The 24,598-nt window shown below is 41.4% G+C and overlaps 1 protein-coding gene across 3 annotated transcripts in view; it reads left to right on the top strand.

The window, feature by feature from the left end:
• Nucleotides 1-6,117, top strand: part of SEPTIN11 (septin 11) — a 226,176-nt gene extending 220,059 nt beyond the window's left edge. For all 3 annotated transcript variants that reach the window (XM_063919644.1, XM_063919639.1, XM_063919650.1), the window contains one exon: nt 110-6,117. Coding sequence is in view for 1 of the 3 variants with exons in the window: in XM_063919650.1 (XP_063775720.1) it covers nt 110-125 (16 nt within the window). In the remaining 2 variants the exon portion in view is untranslated. The remainder of the gene's footprint in view (nt 1-109) is intronic.
• The last annotated feature ends 18,481 nt before the right edge of the window (nt 6,118-24,598 follow it).

Below are 24,598 nucleotides of genomic sequence, written 5' to 3'. Positions count from 1 at the left end.
ATGAGGCTAGTTCAACAGCTGAAGAGTCATGGATGGTATTGCACAGCCCTGTGATGGTCACAACCATAATCTCAATGCTTTAATATTCTTTTTTTCCTCTTTTCTGTAGCTTCTTCTTTCTATAACCAACCTGTTGAGAGTACTCACCTTCCCTATAATGGACAGTAAGGTACCAGAAGAGCAGCAGTCTTTGAGTACGCCTCTTGGAAGATTTCTCATGATTTCTGACATTGTTCTTCCTCATGTTTATCTTGTGTGGGTTACGTGTTTCTGTGTGTTGTGAGTGCAATTCCTTGCTCACTACGGATGTTCATCCTGATTCTAAGTGGCTGACAAAGTGATGGCACTATAGCAGAACCAATGTGCAAGATATCTGCAGAACCTTTACACAAGTCATATCCATGAGCCCAAAGATCTCTCTGACCAATCCACTGTTGGGTAACAAAAGATCTCTAAATACTGAAGGATCCCTCTAATATGAGTGGTAACATGATATCTAACATGGCATTGGGGAGCAGCTCTGGTAATAACAGTAAATGTGCCTGTAAATTACAAGGAAAATGTATTTTCTTTATTGAAGTGGTATATAACTGGTGCTTATATTGCCATGTAGCATAGCGTAGACCTTTATCAACACTATTTGACGTGAAACAAAATAATTTGTGATCAGTTATCACACCAATAATAACACTAGTTATTTACCATTGTTGCTGAAACTATGGCAAATCTGCACTAAAATCAACCAAACTCTTTCATTTTATAAATCTAGCTACACAATAATCCTCAAAAATGATTGTGTAGTGCTGAAATGGTGATAAAATGGACTAGAAGCACTCGGACTGATTAGCTGATCATTTAGAATTCCTGACCTATATCAGCAATGATGTAACGATAATTGTAAAATCGTACTGTTTATCAGATTGGTGGAAATATTGCTCTAGTGTGTACCCAGCTTTACTCGCACTGCACAGTAAAATGTGTAATGATTTGCTATTTTTCCACTTTTTTTTTTTTTTAACTTTCACAAAAAATATTTTAATACTATATAGTAAGGTTTTCCAAGTAAACCGTGGCTAAAGAATTGTGATTTGTTTGTTTTTTTTGTTTATAGCAGATTTCTTGGTAGCAGTTTGCCTCAAAAAAAATTTGCATTCCACAAATAAGCAATTTCTTTTTGCATTACTTAAAAATGTTAACATTATTTTAAAATGGAAGAGAAACTGATGTGTTCTATAACTGCAATGCTTAAGTATTTTTCTTGTTTTATTTTATGGGACTTCTTTAGACAAACAAACATTCAAAATGTTAAAAATTTATTTAAAATGTAAGAGAAATTGCTATATTCTGTGTGCAATACCTGCAATGCTTATGTATTATCAGTGTTTATTTTATGGGACTTCTTTAGACAAACATTCAAAAAGTTAACTGTTTCTATATTTTAAACTGCAGCATGAGACAAAAGTAATTGAGTATGTTAATGCCTTTTTAAGGGTATATTATGTTTTATTTATTCTTTGTTTTTGTTATATTTAAATGGCAGCTAACCTCAAATAAGATGTTGACCTATTTCATTAAAAAAATCCGAAGCCTGCAATTTATTTTTAACACTACCCCATCCATGACTTCAAAACTGCCACATATGCTCTATAATCAAACTAGGAGTCTTGGTAGCTATAGTGAAAATAAATATATTTTATATATTTATTTTTTTATCTCATCCACTTAAACTACTCTACTCTAATTTTTTATAAGTAACCAAAACAAACATTTACTAAATATACATTTAAATTGCTTTCTCCAAAGCAAAATCTAAAAATGTCAGTGTCTTTTTGAAAATGGAATTTTAAACCATATATTAGCATTCTATAGGACATCTCTTAGGAATTTTAGAGACCGTTGTATCTGTGGATTAAACAGTTTATACCTGAATTGAGCCAGTATATGAGTAATTCAACTGAAAGTGAAGGTTATGCCCATTAATCTCTGCTGTTTGATATCAAAATCAGTAATAACATAATTATACTTTAATGTTGATTCAAAATACATTATCAGCATATGGCAGTACAGAGAATATACTGGTCATCTGAGAAGATCTGTATTTTATGTATATGCCAGCATATTAACGATGCTGTACAGGGTTGAGTACTGGATGCCGACAGCAGGGCCATCTCCAGGCCTATTAACACCCCCCCAACCCCCGCAAAGGCGCGCACACACCTGGCAAGTGGGCGTGGCCTCACAGCTTTATATTATGTTATCAAACTATAAATATATATATTCACACATCCCTCTACACACATACAATTAGCAGCCTTACACATATTGCTCACAGTAGCGCTCCATACACATAATGCCCCCATTATTGTGAAAGCGTGCCAGATACACATAATGCCTCAGTATAGTGCTAGTTACACATAATGTTCAGTTACAGTGTCAGATACACATAATGCCTCCAGTATAGTGCAGGTACACATAACATTCCAGTATAGTGCCAGTTACAGATAATGCCCCCAGTATAGAGCCAGATACACATAATGCCTTCAGTATAGTGCCAGTTGCACATAATGCCCCCCATAGTACCAGTTACACTTAATGCCGAGTAAAGTGCCAGATACAAATAATGTCCCCAGTATAGTGTCAGACACACACTGCCCCCAAAAGTGGCAGATACACATACTACTCCCAATAGTTCCACATACACATAATGCCCCCAATAGTGACAGATACACACAATGTTCCCAATAGTGGCAGATACACCTAATACCCCCAGTAGTGCTGCTCACCACCACCGCTGCTGGGCTTGGCTCTGCTGCTGGACTCCCGTCTTCAGGCATCTCAAATATGGCACAAGTTTGTGAGCCAAGCAAGAGCTGCTACTGCCGGTCTGCAAGCTCTGATTGGCTAACTGCCAGCACCACATTAGAAATGGTCAGCTGCCCTTAAAAACCTGGTGCCCTGCGTGGCTGCTCCTGTCGAACGAGCCTGGAGCCAGCCCTGGCCAGCTGTCAGAATACCGACACCAGTATCCCAACTGCTTGAAATCCCGACAAGGAGCGCAGGAGTCAGCTAACCCTAATCCTCTCCCTCCCTGTAATCCTCCTTCACCACAGACTAAACCAAACCCTCTCCACATCCTGACCCTCCCTCACCACAGTCTTAACCTCCTGCCCCACAGCCTAACCATAACCTATTCGGGATACTTATGTTCGGGATTCCGCCTGTCGGTATGCCAGTGCCTTCATTCTAACAGGTGCCGGGATCCCAACTACATCCTGCTGTACAGAGAACATGTAATCATTCAGTTCCTGCCCCAGTGGAGCACACATACTAAATTTCCTAACACATACAACCTATGGGTACATTTTTGCTAAAGCCAATTAAATAACGTATGTATTTGTGTGAGGTAACTGGAGCAGCCAGAGGAAAACCCACACAAAAGCAGGGATAATTTACAAACTGCAGATTAAATCCAGGACCCCAGTGCAGCAATGCTAATCATTGTACAGCCCATGATGAATACTGGGTGGGTCAGTGTTAATGTTCCTCATTCATAAAATGACTATTTGGTAGTAGATTTAGACAAGTGCTTTCTTTCTCCCCTTTACATGGGGATATTCTGTAAGAGAGGAGGAATAGAAATTGTTGCCCTAATTAGTTTTGAATTGTTATTCTTTATACATACTCCCTTTTATTAAGTCAAAGTGGGATTGGTGTAACTATACTTGTACATCCCTAATTTCAACTGCCAGATTTGTCTGTGGAAATGTCTTTTATTTTATTTTTTTAGTATTGACCAATAACACAATAAAATGTCTGTGTGTATGCTAGATGCAGTTCTTAAAATTTAGTCTTGTTGTCTGGGTGAAAATGACACAAGGAGATGGTGGTCAGTGGCGCCAAGAGGGGGGAGCGGGTACTCTTTGCCCGGGCCTGCTGGAGGGGTCCCGGGTCCCCACTCCCCCTCTACCGCGCAGAGAGCTGGGCAGGAAGAAAGAGAACTGACTGAGCTGGGGAGAGAGGCAGCGCCAGCCTGTTCCCTCTTTCCCTGCGTGGATGGGGAGCGAGCATTCGCCGCCTGCAACATCTGCGCTCTCGTGTGGGGAGCGCGGCTGCACAGATCTTATAATTATGCTTTTTAATGGAGGGGGTATGGCCATGCCCCCTCCTTTGTACCAGGGCCCACCAAAACTGTCGGTGCCCCTGATGGTTCTTACAAGACAGTGCACATAAGTAATTATGGAAATCGGTAATCTTGATTACGTCTGTTGGGCTTACTGCTCCGCCACTTGTGATATGCTAAGACGACCAGTGCAGCAGCAGTCTGTCTCTGAAAATGATCTTAAAATTTGGTTATAGTTTCATCCTTTATGTATTTTTTTTTTTCTTTTATCCTTACCGAACTAGCCCTTCATACAGTGCTGTAACTAGGGGGTTTGTGAGCGGTGCCTTGTAAGTGATTGCGGTTGTAAAATAAAATAAATGAAAAATTGTTCTCTATACAGTATAACGTTTCCACAAATACATTGACAAAAAGCTTAAAATACAAACTTGTCATTAAAGTAAACTTGTTACACCCACGTATAATTATATTGGTGGTTTGTTTCTGTTTTTCCAAGTTGACTGATGTGTATTAGAAGTAGAAAGGAAATATTAACCTTTCTGATTACTCCAAAAGCATCATGTTTGTTTTTGATGAGAATGGTGCTGACAGCGTCCACTACCTCCAGTGTGCATTCCAGAGCCACTGACATTTGGCAGGAAGTGCAAGCAGGAACGTAAGGCAACAAAATTATACAGAAAAAAAAATCCTAATGTTAAGCATCTATAGCAGGGTTTCTCAAGACTGGTCTTCAAATAACACTTAACTATGCATTTTTTCCAGATAAACTAGCTGGAGCACAGGTGTTAATAAATTAACACAATAGATCTACGGGTGGTAACAGTTATTTGTGAGGATACCCTGAAATCACGCACTGGTTCCATAAGGACAGAGTTTGAGAAATGCAGATCTACAGCAAACAGCAGAATTCGGTTAAGACCTGTGGTGGATTTCACCTAAGGGCTGTCTCTCCAGCAAAAAAATCTGCCAGCTGCAGGGACTGCCTAGCAGTGGCAGTGACTTCCCATTGGAAGCACTACCTGCTAATCGCACGCAGTCTTGGATGATTGGGGGGAGAGGTTCTCAGCCTGGGGCTGTCATTATGGCATCCCTATAGGACTTCTAGGGGCTGCAGCTGATGCAGTCCCTAGAAGCCAGTCTGTTTGCAATTTAAGACCTGCCCCTGGATATACACCCTGCCACACTGCTGCTGGACCACCCCAGCCAGACAGGTAAGGAGCTGCCGCTCGTTAAGACAAACTTAGATTATAGCAAAGGATAGCAGTTGTTGGCTTCCACCAATCTGTGTTCCTGCCCTTAATTATACTAGTACTGTATCCTCATGATTATTCCATCCTATGTCCCAAAGCCGACATCCCTAAAATACCATGTTGCATAAACCCCCATACTGTATATCAGATTATCTGTTCAGCAAACCCCACACTACAGTGACCACCTCCTATTTCACTATTGCTTTTACATAGTCTGAATTGATTCTACTAAGCAAGTTTCTCTAAGTGAATATGTGAAGTGAAGGTTCAAAACAAATCTAAAACTATTAGTCTGCTTTATACTTTGTGTAGAGATGCTCATAGTGGTACTACCTCCTCTGAATACTTCCACATGGAGGACAAATATGGGACATCTCTTGGATTTTGCATTTCCATTTGTCTTCAAGTAGAAGTAGGGAAATATTGGTATATATTCCGCACAGGCGAACATGATTTATAGGATTGTTTTTATATTTTATTGAAAGTAAGATGATACAAGGACGATTACACTACCTATATGAAGCAGTCATGCATTGTAGGGCACCATGGTGGTATAATTCATGTTTTTTATAGTAATGAATGTGTATTAATCTATTCCAACCTCAGTCTGTCATTATTGTTACTTTGATCTACTTTCTGTGCTTTTGTGTTACAAAATAAAACACCTGAACTCTGTGGGTCAATAAATAAATGAATTGTACATTTCTGGTACATAAATCTTATAATAAAACAATTGTCTTAAGAGTTTTTTCTTGTTTATTTATGTCATAACATTTTTATTTTACATATTGAAAACTTCATTCACAGCCATAGTAAGGGCATAGTCCAAGTGCCAGTCTGTGATAAATTTATTACTATTTATTAAGTTTCTTATATAGCGCAACATATTCTGTTACGTTTTACAATTAGAACAACAGTAATAGGACAAAACTGTGTGTAAAAACTGAAAGACATAGAGGTAGGAATGCCCTGCTCGCCAGCTTACAATCTATAGGGAAATAGGCATTGATACACAAGGATAGATGCTACCTATTGCATAATGGTCCACCAGATTGTTAGGTTCTTAATGGGTAGTATGATATGATCACCCAGAAATGTTGGCCAAGGGTCAGGAGGGTGTGAGAGTAAAGAAAGACAAGATATGTGATGTTATGTGTACTGTACAGAGAGGATGTAATTAGATAGGGAAGCACTGAAGGTTATGTGGGTGGTTCTGGAATTTGATAGGCTTGTCTGAAGAGGTGAGTTTTCAGGGAATGTTTAAAGGTTTGGAGACTAGAGGTGAGTCTTATTGTGCATGGGAGGGCATTCCACAGAGTGGGTGAAGCCCAGATAAAGTCCTGTAATTTTGAATGTGACCAAGTAATGTGTGTGGTTGAGAGACGCAGATTTTGTGCAGAGCGGAGAGGTCGGATAGGGAGATATTTTGAGTTGAGTGAAAAAATGTATGTTGGTGTAGGTTGATTAATATCCTTCTATGTAAGTGAAAGTATTTTATATTTAATACGGTAGAAGACCGGTAACCAATGGAGTGACTGACAGAGCGGATCTGCAGACGAATGTCTAGCGAGGAAGATTAGCCTCGCAGCTGCATTCAAAATGGTTTGTAGTGGTTAGAGCCTATGTCTGGGAAGACCAGTCAGGAGACTATTACAGTAATCAACGTGGGAGATAATGAGTTTTTTGGCTGTGTAAGATATGGTCGTATCTTGGATATGTTTCTTAGATATATGTAACATGATCTTCAGACAGATTGAATGTGGGGAACAAAGGACAATTCACAGTCAAGAATGACACCTAGGCAGCAAGCTTGTAGGGTAGGGATGATTGCTGAGTTATCAACAGTGATAGAGATATCAGGTTGGTAACTACTATTGACCGGTGGAAATATAATTAATTCTGTTTTGGAAATATTAAGTTTGAGGTGGTGAGTTGTCATCCAAGATGAAATGGCAGAAAGGCATTCAGTGACACAGCCCAATACAGGTGGTGACAAATCTGGGGAGGATAGGTAGAGTTGAGTATCATCTGCATACAGATGGTACTGAAATCCAAAAGAGTTGATTAGTTTGCCAAGAGATGTGGTATAGATAGAGAAAAGGACCTAAGACTGAGCTTTGCAGTACGCCAAGTGAGAGAGGTGGCGAAGAAGAGGTGGATTCAGAGAAACAAACACTGAAGGAGCGATTAGATAAGTAGGATAAGAACCAAGAAAGGGCTGTGCCCTGAAGACATAGGGATTGTAATGTTTGTATGAGAAGAGAGTGGTCAACAGTGTCAAAAGCAGCAGAGAGATCAAGGAGAATAAGTAGTGAGTAATGGCCTTTAGATTTAGCAGTGACCAAATCATTCACTGCCTTAGTCGGTGCTGTCTGTGGAGTGTTGGCCACAAAATCCTGAGTGAAGTGGGTCCAGTAGGCTGTGTGAGTTAAGGAAGTGTGTGAGGCGAGTGTAGGCAAGTCTCTCAAGTAGCTTGGAGGGGCATGGGAGCTGAGAGATGTGACGGTAGTTTGAGAGAGAGTTAGGGTCAGAGTTTTGTTTTTTCAGAATTGGAGTAATCACTGCATGCTTGTACAGAGAAGGAAAGATACCAGTAGACAGAGAGAGATTGCAGATTTTAGTTATGGTTGGGATGAGCACAGCAGCCAGCTTTACTAATTTGTGAGGGTATAGAGTCAAGGGGAGAGGTAGTAGAGTAGGCAGATGAGAAGAGTGTAAATACTTCATCTTCATTTGTAGGATCAAATGAAAAGAAGGTGTTAGAGGGTTCAGCAAGGACATTGAGCAGGTCACTTGCTGTGGAACAGCATACCATTTCATTTTGGATCTTATCAATCTTGTCCTTGAAATAGGAAGCAAGATCTTGCGCACTGATAGTGGCTGGAGGGTTGGGTGAGGGAAGGACAAGAAGTGATTTAAAAGTATTAAAAAGTCACGTGGGGTTAGAGGCTTGAGCAGAGATGAGAGATTGGAAATATGTTTGGCAGTGTCCAGAGCATTACGATAAGAGTGGTACACGGTCTTATATGTGAGAAAGTCATTTGAACTACGAGATTTACATCACTGGCGTTCTACCTTACATGAGAGTTTTTGTAGGTGTCTTGTGTATTTAGAGTGCCACGGTTGACATCTAAGTCTACGTGGAATGTGATGGGTAGCTGAAGCTACTTCGAGTGCTGTTTCTAGAGTTTGGTTAAGGTGTGAAACAGCAGTCTCAGGAGAGGTGAATGTAGAAATTGGTGAGAGCAGTGGTTGTAGTGTTAGATAGTTGTTGAAAATTAATAGCGTTAATATTTCTGCGGGTTAGAGGCAGCTTGGTAGACTTCAGGGTCATTGAGTTTGAAGTAATGGAGGAGAGCATGCAGGTGATAAGGTTGTGATCTGAGAGAGGGAAAGGAGTGTTGATGAGTTCAGAAACAGAGCATAGTCTGGTGAATACAAGATCAAGGCAGTGGCCCTCCTGATGAGTAGGGGAGTCAGTCCATTGGGAGAGGCCAAGAGAGGAGCTAGAGATAGTAGTTTGGAGGCATGGGGAGATTGTGGACTGTCAATAGAGATATTGAAATCACCCATAATGATGTTGGAGATGTCAGAGGATAAAAAGTGAGGGAGTCATGCAGAAAAATCTTCCAGAAACATTTTGGGTTGCCTAGGTGGGCGATAGATAGCTGCAACATGCAAAGAGAAAGGGGTGAAAATCTTGATAGAATGTACTTCAAATTATGCAAATGCAAGTGAGGGAACAGGTGGTAAAACAGCGTGTAAGATTTGGACAGTAATATACCAACCCCACCTCCTTTACAGTTACCAGGCCCCGGGGGGGGGGGAGACACAGAGTGAAGGATGGGAGGCTGTGAGGCACAGAGTGAAGGGGGGAAGGCTGAAAGACACAGATGGGATGGTGAGAGGCACAGAGTAAAGGGTGGGAGGCTGAGAGACAGGGTGAAGGGGGAGGCTGGCTTGTTTCAATGTATTTTATGTGGATCTGAATTGTTTCAGTGTTTCTTGCTCCCCAGTGTGACTAGAAATGGGGGTGTGAGTTATGGTCATGTTCCCATAAATGTCATACTGAAGGCGGGCGCACAAAAATGGGCCTTATGCCAGGTTGGCCATGCCTCATTTTTTTAACTGACTCCTTGACTTGACTACAGATATTTTTGGGCTCTTTACCTCTAACTGGTTGGCCACCTCTGATCTAATCAGTGGTGGATTTTACCTATGGGCTGCAAGACTGCAGTCCTCCCTCCCCCCCCCCAGGTAAAACCCGCAACACCAAATAGAGTAATTGAAGCCAGATGCAGTCCGTGACTGCACTGACTTCACTGTGACTGGCAGTGACTTCCTATTGGAAGTCCTACCTGTCAGTCACAGGCACACAGGGCATTCCATTTGGGAGGAGTTTCCTCCCTCTGGGACTGCCAGACCGGGCTGCCTTTCGTGCAGCAAAATCCAATGGACTGCAGCTAATGCAGTCCATAGATGCCAGGTGTTTGCACATGCACAGCCGCACTGTGGGGTCTGCGCTGGTCCCATCACCTGCCGGATCCATTGCACAGGTGCCAGAACCAGGAGCTAGCTGTCGACTCTCCTTTCCAGGCACGGGGGTAGCAGCAGCCGCCCTATGTTTAGTAAGTAGGAACCGCTGCTGTATCTGATCATAATTAATGACCAATTATATACCTATAAACCATAATAACTCACAATTTTATACCAAGTAAATATAGCTGTTTACCGCAAGGATTATTGCGATCTAGAAAGATAATGTAGCATGCTAGACTTACGCTAGCCATACTGTATATCAGACCAACTTTTCTCCAAACCTCCAACTTGTCTGTCCAACAAAAACAGTGCTTCACACATCTAACCAACTTTTCATCAGCCCAACCAACCTGCCAACTTCTAACTTGTGATGTCACCAAAGTATGCGGACAGTGTCCGTGAAACTGGGCTTTTCTTTCACCACCATACATTGATTAAATGTATTTATTTTTATAGTGCACTATGGATCGCAGCATAGTTGGGCTGCCAAGGCAAGTTGGAACTTGAAGAACCACAAGTACAAGCTTGCCCTGGTACATGTACTTCAGTATCTCCTTTTTATTTTTGATCTTGTTTATTTTTAAAAACATACCTTTTGAAATCCTCTGCATGCTTGTACTTGGAGAACCACAAGTACCAGCATGCAAGGCATAAATGGGCCCTCTGGTACTTGTAGTTCCACAGTAAAATATATATATATATATATATATATATATATATATATATACACACACACAAAAGTATACATTTATTTACACACTTACATATACCTACCTACATCCCACGGCACCATTCATTTCCCCTTGTCCAGTAGAATCCATTAGGGTACCTGTAAAAATAAAAATACTCCCCTATTTCCAGTGAAGATCGGTCCTCTTCAGTTCATGTAGGCATCCAGGGGTTAAAAAAGTTATCCTGTCAATTATGCAGGTAACAGCTCCACTATAGCTGAAGATTGTATCTCATTGTGAATACATTTCTAATTCTAGACTTACAATGTAACAGTTGGAAAAATGAATAGTTTCAGTCATGTTCAGTTAGGAATGGAATTCTCACTGCTCAATTATGAGCAGTTTAATTCTGATTTAAAGTATAGTGTTTCTTTTAACAATATTCAAAAATGTTCACGTGTTATAAAACTTGGTATGAAAGTGTGAGGTAAGAGAGGAAGGGGCAGAGGCTAGTTTGCAGAGGGATGGGTGGGATGCTTACTTTTGTCCAACTAGATCTCCATCCCATACCCCTCCTCTGTATATTTATAAATTGTATCTTTGGTGGGAAATTACATTGGGAGCGAGGTTTAGCAAGTTAAAAAAAAATGTGCGTACCTCACACCAAATTGTGGATGTTTGCTGGTATGTGTGCTCCCGATACCTGCGCTATCCAATATCCGCTCTGAAAACCCAGTTACGTGTGAAGAAAAAAAAAAAACCTTTGTGGTCTCCACTCCATCTTTACACTGGGTAGGGGGCTGCTGGGAAATGTAGTATTCCCAGCGGTCAGCTCTGGGGGGTATAACACTACACGAGGGGGTCCCACATACACACTTAGAAACACTCACATAATCCCAGCTGATGCAGAAGACCTGGCTCCGGATACTAGATGGAGAAGACACAGCTTCAGAAGGGGAGTAATTACAGACTCATCACTAAAGCAAAGGTACCAGATAGCTTGCCACGACTAACATACACAACTACTATTGTTTATCAACAATTATACTCCAATCTTACTCAATGTTACAGCAATCTTTGTAGACAATGGATTATAGACATCAGTCTTCACATGCTTGTGATGGGAGTTTATATCTATAAACACACGCCTCCATCTAATACAATTCCTTGTATATTCATACTTCCCACAGTAAAAACATATTTTAGCAATCTGCTTTGCAGTGGATATTTTCAGTTTTTGTTGTATTTTTAAATAATATTTTTATTGAAGAGCAACAAACGGTACAAGTGTAGTAAATGGTTCAAATACATGGGTATAGACATGGCATGGTAATGCAGCAAGAAAAAGCCATCCAGGGTTAGAAAAGTAATCGAAAGAGAGCAATCATGTTATAACATCAACACAAAGGGAAAAGGCATGGAATGTTCTAGGAAACCACAAAAGATATCAAAAATTCCCATTAATTAATCATAGTTAAAATAAAAGAGCATATAGTCAAGTAGCTTAAAAAGGTGGACTACCACCCTCCAGAACAGCCATATTATAACAAGTGGAAAGATGGACAAATTGTTGGATACAGTCTTTTTCAACATCTGTAAATGAAATAATATAGGGCATCCAGATATCAAAAACTTTCATAGCACGTGATTCAATGTCTAGGGTGAACTCAACCCAATCCATTTGGTAGATATAATTAAGCCTAGGAAGCATACATTGTAATGACATATGATCATTATGGATCCATTTAGAAAGAATAGTTTTCTTAGTCACTGCAGCTACTTTTGGATAATAAATAGCGCATACCAATAGTCTGTTCCAGGAGGTGGGAGGGAGGGAGGGTAATGATCCCATAGAGCCCAAGAAACATTCACTGTAAAGGGTGTGTGTAAGGTATTATTAATATAAGACTGTACTTCAGTCCAAAATAATTGAACTACATCACAGGACCATAGACAGTAAAGGATATCGCAAAAAGAAACAGCTAACTGCTATATAGCGCCCCAAAAATTATATATACACATAAAATGAATATCAAATTTAATATTGTCCTGGAAGACTGCGCATCCGTGAACACTATGTGTGGTGTTGACAGGATGAAAGAAAAAAAGGAGATTACGGCTGCGCTGTGTTCCAGGAAATAAATTAAACGATGAGAGCCAACAATTTAAGTATATAAATTTATTAATAATAAAACCACATAAATGACCTTAAAAAATCTAATCAACAACACCTCTAAATGCTCCGTTTATAGATGTCTGGTAAGCATATATTAAAAGTTATGAGTAAAGATAATGTCCATAATTTGCAGAGCACTGATAATAATTAGGCTGATAGCCGGCAAATGGAATTCAGGTGCAGTCTCGGAGTGTAATAAGCTGTATTTAGCTGGAATAAACAGCTGGCAGGTAAGTAACAAACTCAGTCCCGGAATTGTAGGTGTATGATATCACCAGACTTAAGATTAATGTTTTACCTCTCAAATGGGCTGGCGGCGGGCCGAGCGTCCTCGGCCAGATGTCCTGCAGTGCCCACTTGCGCTATGCAGCGTAGTAGAGGTAAGGGTGACCACCGGGATATTAGAAGGAGATCCAGCGATGTGTTACAAGGCCGTAACCGGCGGCAGTAAAAAAGCTTGAAGACACTCGCGCTGAAACAGTGCAAAGCTGTATATCGTAAAGACACCTGGATTGAGATGAGCTGAGGGTGGAGTCCTAACGCGTTTCGTCACGCTCCACGTGACTTTGTCAAAGGTAGGTAGTGAAGGATATCGGCCTCTGGGAGTGAGCATTTCAAGCAATTTGAGGTTTCCAATAGACCAATTATGTGACGGAGTTTAGGCATATTATATGCCCTATGTAGTATTTTATATTGCATTTCTGTAAAGGATGCAGAAATCAGTTGCTTATTCAACAAAACCGAATGTTTAATAATTGAGTGTATTGAAAGATCAGGGAATAAAGCACACCACTTGGTCAGACCCGTTGTGTCTCGAGGAAGGTCTAGCTTTATCCGAATTTGGTCATAAAGCAGGTAAGTGGGCATGGGACCCCCCTTACGACTTAATATTAAAGTATCAAATGGGTTACTTCGTTCATGCTCTGAGAGGTCAGACAACAGTTTCAAAATATAATTACGGAATTGAAAAAACGCAAATAGAGGAATGGAAACCCGGGGGTGTAATTCCTTGAGGCCGGACAAGTCAAGGGACCGAGGAACAATCTTCGGCCAAAAATAGATGTACTAGACGAAGTCCCAATTAGTAAAAACATCCGCCATCCCATCTTGAAAATCTAAATTATAAATTAAAGGAAAGAATATGGATCTAGTACAAGATAAGTGTAACCGTTTACGAGAAATACACCAGGCCAAATAAGGGGTATATAATAAAGGATTATTCTTCACTGTCTCCGGAAAAGAAGCCATTGGCTTATGTAGCAATGCATCCAAAGTAACATCTGAGAGAAATACCTGAAATATCTGATCCAAAGACTTATACACCTAATTATCCACGTCTCCTATCCAGTCCAATGCATACCGTAAATTTGAGGCCAGGGCATAATTTTGAATACTCAGTAGGTTAATACCCCCCAATAATAATGGCTGTTGTAATTTCAACAACGAGATCCTGGGACAATTGCCGGGCCATATAAATTTGGTAAGTGCCCATTTAATAACCGTAGTATCACGTTTAGTCAGAGAAAAGGCAGCATCTGGACTGGGTAGAGGAGCCTGGGAAAAGAGACCATCTTAAATAAATTACAGCGACCAATATAGGAGAGTGGCAGATGTTTCCATTTATCAAAGTCAGACAACATTTGAGAAATGAAGTGAGTAAAATTAACTGAATAGAGGTCTGAAACATTTCTAGAAAATCGTAGACCTAGGTACACCAGAAACTGAGGCCCAGCGCAAAGGAAACAAATATCCCCAGCCCAACTGTGCCTCTGGATAAAGCTGGATAAAGCCTCTGTTTTATGAAAGTTAACCAGAAATCCTGATAGGTCATGAAAAGTGTTCAGCGTAGTTTGTAGGCCAGATAAGGCAACTTTTGGATTACTAAAGTATAAAAGCAAGTCATCAGCAAAAGGTACGGATCAAGGGCCAAATTAAATAGCAACTGGGTTAAGAGGCAACCCTGACGGGCCCCTCTAGACAAATGGAAAGAAGGGGAATTTAACCCATTAATCGTAATATAGGCCTCTGGGGAGGAATATAACATCCTAAATATCCTTATGAAATCTGGGCCAAGCTGCTGAATCTGTAATATTCTGAGGAGATGTGACCAGGAAACACGATCAAAAGCTTTATCTGCGTCACAACTAACAATTATAGCTTCCTTTTTTTTTACCTTCGAAAGCAATCGTGAAAGCATAAATTTTTTAGATATTACTGTTTTTATTGACAATAATGTAATGGAAACTAAAACTTTATCAAACCTACAGACTCGGGTGCGTATATTAATGCCAATAGCTGCCATCATCCTAATTGGCTTAGCTCCATCCCTGATTTATGCGCTTGAAACGCAATTGTATGAATATAGCACTTTACGATATACAGGCGGAAGAGATGAAGTCTAAATTTATGGCTTCAGGGTATTCAGGAGATAGGATAGATGTTAAAAAAACAAATGTCTCAAAGGTTGATCGTCGAGACTTATTACAGTCAAAGCAAAAAGGGGCTAATGATAGAGGAGTACAATCTGATTGGACATTCATAAAATCTTTTAATAGTCAGCATAAATTGTTAGAAAAATCCTTGAATAAGCATTGGGGGATCTTACGTAAAGACCCCGTTATTGGTCAGTTATTACCAGAAAGACCTAAATGTATCTTTAGGAGAACCCCGAACTTGAAAAACAAGTTGGTGAAAAGTGCACAGCCTGTAAAGAAAACAATAGCCCTCATTCCGAGTTGTTCGCTCGCTAGCTGCTTTTAGCAGCATTGCACATGCTAGGCCGCCGCCCTCTGGGAGTGTAGCTTAGTTTAGCAGAATAGCGAACGAAAGATTAGCAGAACTGCTACTAAATATTTTCTTGCAGTTTCTGAGTAGCTCCAGACCTACTCCTTGATTGCGATCACCTCAGTCCGTTTAGTTCCTGGTTTGACATCACAAACACGCCCTGCGTTCGGCCCGCCACTCCCCCGTTTCTCCAGACACTCCCGCGTTTTTTAGCACACTCCCGGAAAACGCTCAGTTACCACTCAGAAACTCCCCTTTCCTTTCAATCACTCACCGATTTTAGTAAAATAACTAAGCGCATGCACGCTGCGTAGATTGCGCATGCTCATTTAGCAACAATTCGCAGAATAGCGAAAATCGGCAACGAGCGAACAACTCAGAATGACCACCATTGTGCACAGTAAAATCCAAAGGTTTCTTCCGCTGCAGAATGTGTATAGGTTGTAGAAACATACCACACAGCATCGGTAAGATACCAGAGATACAGATTAATGGTAATAATTTTAATATACAGGATTTTATAACATGTAATAGTACTAACGTTATTTATGCCATTGAATGCTCATGCCATCTGTGGTATATAGGACGCACCTCAAGGGCTCTGAAAATCTGAATTAGCGAGCACTTGAGGAATATTAAGAAGGGTCTGATGACCCGTGCACTTTCTGAGCACTTTAGAGTTCCCCATAATGGGAACATATCAGGTATTTTACGTTTCTGTGGTATAAGACACATTAAGAACCATTGGAGAAAAAAGATGCTGTTAGTCAACTAGCGAAAGCAGAGATGCAGGCAATATATGAACTGGGTACACTGAAACCAGGAGGCTTAAATGCCGATTTTGAAATAAAAAAGTGGTTTTTAAAATAGTGATCTTAATCAAGCACGATTGTTTTTCTTAATTATTTTTATAAAAATGCCTTTTTAAGAAGCTATTTTTATTGTGATTACACTTGCTGTTTTATCTAGTTTGTTTTGCACTAAATATCTATTTATGATCTTGAACTCTATTGCTATGGCATATTTTTAATTACTTTCTAGATCACGTTCGGGATCCCCATGGCAACCGCTGTGTGTATGGTATCACGTCACCGGAAGTGACGTATCGCGGTATCTGGATTTTCAATTGCGGCTGTCCCATTGTTAATACTTTATCATTAAAACAGTTGTGGACACAAAGGAACCTGTTTAGGTGTTTAAAAGAATGAGGTTGGATGGTAATGGCAAGAGGTTACCGGACTGTGGGGCAGATTTATTAAGCTTGGAGAAGTGATAAAGTGGAAGGTGATAACTTACGAGCCAGTTAGCTCCTAACTGTCATTTTTCAAACCCAGCCTGTGACATGGAAGTTAGGAGCTGATTGGCCGGTACTTTATCACCTTCCACTTTATCACTTCACCAGGCTTAATAAATCTGCCCCTGTGTCCGGGAACCCGATGTTGCCATGGTTCCCTGCTATGCCGGAAGTGACTTAGCAGGAAGTCCTGTACACAGCTGAGAACCTTGGGACTCGTAGTTTTTTATGTATATTGGTTCAGCTGTGCACGGAGAAGCACCATTGGACGCTGTTCATTTAAATAGGGGAAAGATTTTCATGGAAGGCATATTCACACCTTGATAAAGACCCCAGTGTGGGGAAGAAACGTGTTGGTGGGGAGGCGATCTGGCACTAGACATACAGGAATATTTCCCTATACGGCTCTGCAGTGGGACTTTCCCTGGATCCCCAATGATATCTGTATGAACGTGTATTGAACTGCCTAAACCACAGTTCCAACTTATCTGGTAAATACCCACTGTATCACCTGACTGGAAAGCCTCCTGATTTGGAGAGAGAATTATGCCTTGCTTTGCACTTTATGTTCTCATGTGAGCTTTTTAACATTGTCTGTTATTCATGTAAAATTAAAACTGTGTTACACTATATTTTTTCTCTTTGTTATATTTCCCCCACTGCATATCGGGATGATGCATGAGAACAAGTGATCTATCGGATCATCGATAAAGCGCTGGTTAAGTTTAATTACTTCATTTGTTTTTTCTGTTTGCACTATTGGTGAGGGTGTAAGGATACCTCTGGAAGTGTTATACTGACTGGCAGCTTGTGCGCACGGGACTCTTCGATTTATTTTCTATTTATAGCTTCCTTATTACCAAGCTGATGAATACGGTGCATGGCGGCTACTAGCATGCGTATGTTGTGCACTGAAGTACATCCTTTAACAAATCCATTTTGCACCGAGGGTAAAATTCTAGGTAAAATTGACTGTAAACGTTGGGCCAACAATTTAGTAAAACATTTTAAATCCTGGTTTAACAAAGAAATAGGTCTATATGATTGTACCTGAGCAGGGTCTTTACCTGGCTTCGGAAACACCACAATTCGAGCTGCAGTGAAAGTATGGGGAGGTAGAGTTCCAGAAAGTAAAGAGTTATACAAAGATAGAAGGTGGGGAATGTTCTTTCAACATCAGATAGTATTCTGCCCCAAAGCCATCTGGGCCGGGGGATTTATCCTTTACTAAAGATTTAATAATAAAGAGCAATTCCTGTTCAGTTACAGGGGAGGTTAGAGAGTCCCGCTCCTCATTAGTAAGTGTCAGTAAATCAGCCTTCTGAAGGAATTGCATACCCTTAAGAGGCTTATCAGGTGGAGTGTCATATAGGTGTTTATAATAAGATTGAAATGCAGTTGAAATATCTGGTGTATCTGTAGCCAAGGACCCGAGGGGGAAGCAATTTGCAAAATATGTGAGGGCGCGGTTTGAGAACAGACTAAATTCGCTAATAACCTCCCTGACTTAATACATCCACGGAAATATTTGTTACGCTGGATATTATGGGGTGTCATTCCGAGTTGATCGCTCACTAGCAACTTTTTGCTGTGCTGCGATCAGATAGTCGCCATCTATGGGGGAGTGTATTTTCGCTTTGCAAGTGTGTGAACGCTTTTGCAGCCGACGGCACAAAAAAGTTTGTTGCAGTTTCTGAGTAGCTCTGGACTTACTCAGCCGCTGTGATCACTTCAGACTTTTTGGTCCTGGAAATTGACATCAGACACCCGCCCTGCAAATGCTTGGACACACCTGAGTTTTTCCAAACACACCCAGAAAACAGTCAGTTTACACCCATAAACGCCCTCTTTCTGTCAATCACCTTGCGATCGGCTGTGCGAATGGATTCTTCATTAAATCCATCGCCCAGCATGATCCTCTTTGTACCCGAATGACGCGCCTGCGCATTGCGGTGCTTACACATGCGCAGTTTTGCAGAGTTTTAACCTGATCGCAGTGCTGCAAAAAGTTGCTAGCGAGCGATCAACTCGGAATGACGCCCTATGTGTAAAACTTGGGCCTTCTCCGTGCACAAAGTATCATAGGCATGCTTAGCTTCTAAATAGGAATTTTGGGCCCCTTCGAAATTGGTCAAAAATATATCATCATACGCAGATGTCAATATTTTGCTATGATCAGCTATAATAGTGTTTTAGCCTTTTGCGCTTCCTGGCCACAAATTCCATTATTTGGCCTCTAACAACCGGCTTAGCCGCAGCCCAAAATAAATGAATATCATCCACATGTTGCTCATTATCTGCGGCATAAGTAAGAAAAGCATTTTCTAAATGGCTACGAAAGTCAGTGGAATTAACCAAATAGGAAGAAAATCTCCAGTTACATGACGTAGAAACAGGATTCTAAAGCAACAGCGTAAACCATACCGGAGCATGGTCAGACAAGGCAATTAGACCCACCACTGAGAAAAAACAAGGGCCAGAGGTGCCATGTCAGACCCATGTACCATATATTATACCGGTCAACAACACACCAAACAAAGAAACTGTTCAAAATTAGTTTAACTATTTCTAGAACCCAGGAGGGCAATCGCAAGGACCACCTAATGTTGAGATGAACAAATGAGTGTGTCATAGGAGGACTTGGGTTATGGTGACATGTCAAAGGAAAATAGGGCAGAGAAAATACAATGACAAGTACGAGTAACCAGATATCAGCAATAAATCCGGGCGAACCCGGTAAAACATAATTAACATGAGAGATCACAGTATTAGGCAAATAAAAAAACCTGATACTCGGCAAGTCTCACCAATAAAGAACAGAGACATAACAATGCCAGTAAAGGCACACAGTAAATAAAACAATAAACAATGCGTCAGGAAAAACATGATTGTAGCAAAATAAAAGGATATGACAGTTGGATATATTTAAAGAAGTCAGTCTGCATCGTCCATACGTGAAGACTATCTAGACGACAAAGAATCAAAAAAGTTCTTGGCAGCTTGCTGAGAATAAAAAAAAATAGGGCTTCCCATCATGGAAGACACGGAGCGTAGCCGGATACAATAAGGCGAAGCGGTGTTCCATTTCAAACAGTTTCCTACAGATGGGGGCAAATTCCCTCCGCTTTGTGGCAACAAAGTGGGAAAAGTCTTGAAAAAGGAGGATTTTAGCACCATCATAGTGAAGATCCGAGCATTTTCTATATGCGTCTAATACATGAACTTTGTCTGCATAGTTGAGAATTCGTAGAATAACTGGGCGAGATCTGTCTTGTGACAGTTGCCAGTCAGGGCCAACACGATGGACTGTCTCCTTCAGAAACGAACCATCAGCAGGCACACAGCCCAGTTCACGGGGCAGCCATTCCGACACAGGAGGCATAGGCTCGGCAAATTTCACAGATTCAGGGAGACCAATAATGCGAATATTATTTCTTCTATTTCTGTTCTCCAAATCTTGTAACTTGTCGTGGAAAGAGGCCACCAGCTTCTCCTGTGCAGTATCCGTTGCTTTGGTGGAGGAGAGCTCATCCTCCAAATCGGATATTCTCTGCTCCGCCTCAGAAAGCCTTTGATCATGCTGCGTAAGCTGAGTTAAAGCAAAGTCCATGGAATCTTTTAAAGGCACCAATTTCTGATCCAGTAAAGATGCAAGGATGGCGGTAATTTCCGTTGTTGAGACTGGTTCAGTAGTTAGAGATCTAGTGGGGACTGAATCCCTGGCACCAAAAACAGCCCCTGATCCAGACATAGGAGAGGGAGGGGAGGAAGCAGGAGGGATATCTTTACCTCGACCCCTACCCTGTTGGTTGCATTTAAGACCCCTCTGAGGTCTTGCTACAAATGTATCCATCACGGGCAAACAGAAAACAAAAAAAAACAAAGTCCACTGAATAATGCTGTGTATCAAGTTTCAATAGTGCAGGTCAATAACAGGTTGTATATAAAATCCAGTAGGTGTCAGAAAAAATTAGTATAGTGCAGCACAGTACAGCACTATGACCAGCAGCAGGTTGTCTGTGCTACAAATGGATATATTGCCCCCCAATAAACAACACCCTGAGATGAGAAGGGGTGTGCGATACTTTACAGCCCAGCAGAGCTCTGTAGCGTGAAATGTCTCCTAGAGGCTGGCATGGGACAATCAGCATATCCCTATGAGAAGAACCTGGGCAGCTGGAGGGCCAGAGAAGTCCTCTATCCCACAGAGAGATGCAGCAGGTCCAGGGGTGACTCAACCCCAATCAGCAGGGCTTCAGTGGGATCCCTCAGCGGCGTCCAGGCAGGGCAGAGAGGCAGAGGAGCACCTTGTATTGCGGACTGGCAGGCGGCCGTCCCCAGCAGGCTCCAAACTCAAGGCCCCAGGCTTGGGTTGAGAAGGTAGGCTGCAACCTGCAGGAACCGAATCCGGCGTTCCCCGGCTCCGCGGACCTACCGCATGGCTCCTGGAGACTTGGTGGAGGGAGAGAGGTGTAGCAGGGCGCCAATGTAGCTCTTGGTCCAGTTCCGGTGTGGACTACAGGGCCCACGATCCGGAAGCTCAGTGGAAACACAACTTCCCTGCTAGTCCGCTAGGCAATGCCCCCGATATTTTCAATTTTAATGAAAATATCCTAGCTACATATGAACTGTAACTCGCAGGGACTGCAATAGTGGTAACCACTATCCCTGCGAGTTACTTTTGCGGCATTCTGGAGGAGTTTTTAACATTTGTAAGACTCCTCCAGGCAATCTGAGCTGGAGGCAGATAGAGGCTGCCGGAGGGATATTGGAAGATCTCTCTCCTGCTACTTCTCGAGTGAAGTTTAGATAGAATGGTGGAGGAGTTGTGGGAGGGGTCACTGGTAGAAGAGGATGATCAGGTAGCCAGCTGGGTCAAAGTTAGAAGGAAGAAAAAGAGGGTGAGGCTCGACAGCTCCGAAATATGAAACCCGAACAAATTTGCAGACTGGACGAGGATTCGGAGGATAATAGTGAGGAAATGACTGTGCCGGAGGGGACTGTTCCCTCTAGCATCCAGAGGAGCGGTCCCTCTGACGCAGTTGGGATAAAAGATAGTGAGGTACCTAGTCAGATTGTGGTGGTAGGGGATTCTATCAGGAAGGCAGATAGGGCAATCTGCTATCGGGACCGTTATCACCGTACAGTCTGCTGTCTCCCGGGTGCTCGGGTATGGCACATTGCGGACCGGGTAGATAAGATTGTTGGGAGGGGCTGGAAAAGACCTGGCGGTCTTGGTGCATGTTGGCACCAATGACAAAGTTAGCAGAAGGTGGGATGTCCTTAAGAAAGACTAGGGACTTAGGCAAGAAACTTAAGAAAAGGACATCTAAGGTAATATTCTCCAAAATATTACCCGTGCCATGCGCTAGTCCAGGGAGACAGAGGGAGATTAGAGAGGTAAATGTGTAGCGTAGATATTGGTGCAGGAAAGAGGGATTTGTGTTCCTGGAACACTGGGCGGACTTCTCAGGCGCCATTTCTTTTGTTGTGATGGATTGCACCTGAATGAGGAGGGCGCTATGGTGCTGGGGGGAAGGATGGTTAGAAGGTTGGAGGAGATTTTAAACTAGGAGCCTGGGGGGAGGGTATAGCTGGAAACTACGGGTCATGCAGTGAGAATAGTGGGGATGGCGGTAGTAAATGAAATGGGGGAGAAGTTGGGGGGAGGGTAAGAGCAGCCGGTAATTGTACTAACATGGGTACTAAAAGAGGTTTTACGGAAGCAATAACTAATAACGATTACGGGTCATCGTTGCTACATAAGGTGAAAGATGTCCCTAAAGCAAGGGGAAATACTTATCTTGGTTGTATGTATGTGAACGCTAGAAGCCTTACTGGTAAAAGGGGCGAACTAGAAATACTTGCAGCAAGCAAACAGTATATTATAGGCATTACTGAAACTTGGTGGGACGAATCTCATGATTGGACAGTCAATCTAGAGGGTTATACGCTGTTCAGAGAAGACAGATTAAATAAAAGGGGTGGAGGGGTGTGTCTTTACATAAAGCCGTTTTTAAAACCTGATTTACGGGAAAATATCAGGAGGGGACTGTAGACACTGTCGAGACGTTATGGGTAGAAATTGCATGCGGGGATAAAGGAATAAAAAAGTTAGTATTGGGTGTATGCTACAGGCCGCCTGGTATTAATGTATCTGATGAGGAATTGTTACTGAAGCAAATTGAAAGAGCAGCAGGAGTAGGTGCCATAGTAGTGATGGGAGATTTTAACTATCCAGCGATAAACCGAAAAAATTATTCCTGTGATACTGCTAGGGGTAATATGTTTTTAAACGCACTAAATGATAACTACTTAGTTCAACTAATTGAGGAACCTACCAGGTACAATGCAGTCTTAGACCTGGTATTAACAAATAATGGGGAATTGGTATCGGGTATTATAGTAGGGGAGCCCATAGGAAACAGCGACCACAATATGGTAACATTCAATATCAGTTTTAATAAACAGTCCTATACTGGCTCAACTAGGACTCTAAACTTTAGCAAAGCCAACTTTGAAATGATGAGGGTATTTTTCAGGGATATTGAATGGGAAGGGTTGTTTCTAGGAAAAAATACTACAGAGAAATGTGATGTACTAAAATCCCTGCTAGCGAAAAATACTCTCAAATTTATTCCTACGAGCAGCAAAAAACGGAATAAAAATCATAAACCAATGTGGCTTAACAAAAAGATAAAGGAATTTGTGGGCAAGAAAAGGCAAGCATTTAAAAAAAATACAAATCTGACGGGAAAGCGGAGTCATTTCAGCACTATAAGGACTGTAACAAAATATGCAAAAAGAAATAAGAGCGGCTAAAGTAGAAACTGAAAAACTAGTAGCAAAGGAAAGCAAAGCGAATCCCCCAAAAAGTATTTAAATACATTAATAGCAAGAGATTAAAGAGTGAGAGTATAGGCCCTTTAAAACACAAGTTGGGAGTCTTAAGCAAAAATGATAATGATACAGCGGACACACTAAATGAGTTTTTTTCAGCAGTATTCACTAGAGAGGACCCAATTCAGGGACTAACATATAATCTCAATAATGAGAATATCCCACTGATAGGTACTTATTTAAGCAAGGAGGTAGTCTGTGACCGATTAAAACATTTAAAGATTAATAAGTCACCGGGTCCCGATGGAATTCACCCAAGGGTTCTAATGGAGCTTCACTCTGAACTTGCAAAACCGCTATTTTTGATCTTTAAAGATTCAGTAATATCAGGTATGGTTCCCAAAGACTGGCGTATAGCGGAAGTAGTGCCTATATTCAAAAAGGAAAGTAATGCTGAATCAGGTAATTATAGACCAGTTAGTCTTACATCTATAGTGGGGAAAGTATTGGAAGGTATTCTAAGGGAAAGTATTCAGACGTTACTTGAAGCCAATAAGGTCATTAAAAGGAATCAACATGGATTTGTGAAGGACAGATCCTGTCAAACCAACTTACTTGGCTTTTATGAAACAGTAAGTGCAAACCTCGATCAGGGTAAAGAGGTGGATATAATCTTTTTAGACGTTGCCAAAGCTTTCGACACTGTACTACACAAATGCGACTTATCTACAAGCTATAAGAAATAGGGCTAGGAAGCACAATATGCACTTGGGTCAAAAATTGGTTAGATAATAGGGAGCAGCGCATTGTGGTTAATGGATCTTTTTCAAATTGGACTGAAGTGCTAAGTGGTGTGCCACAAGGCTTGGTATTAGGACCGTTATTGTTCAACATTTTCATTAACGACCTAACAGTAGGTCTAGA

This window comes from Pseudophryne corroboree, chromosome 1, assembly GCF_028390025.1.
Source record: "Pseudophryne corroboree isolate aPseCor3 chromosome 1, aPseCor3.hap2, whole genome shotgun sequence".
NCBI classification, from domain to species: Eukaryota; Metazoa; Chordata; class Amphibia; order Anura; family Myobatrachidae; genus Pseudophryne; species Pseudophryne corroboree.
The sequence above is the reverse complement of the archived record's forward strand: the minus strand, read 5'-3'. Positions and strand labels throughout refer to the sequence as shown.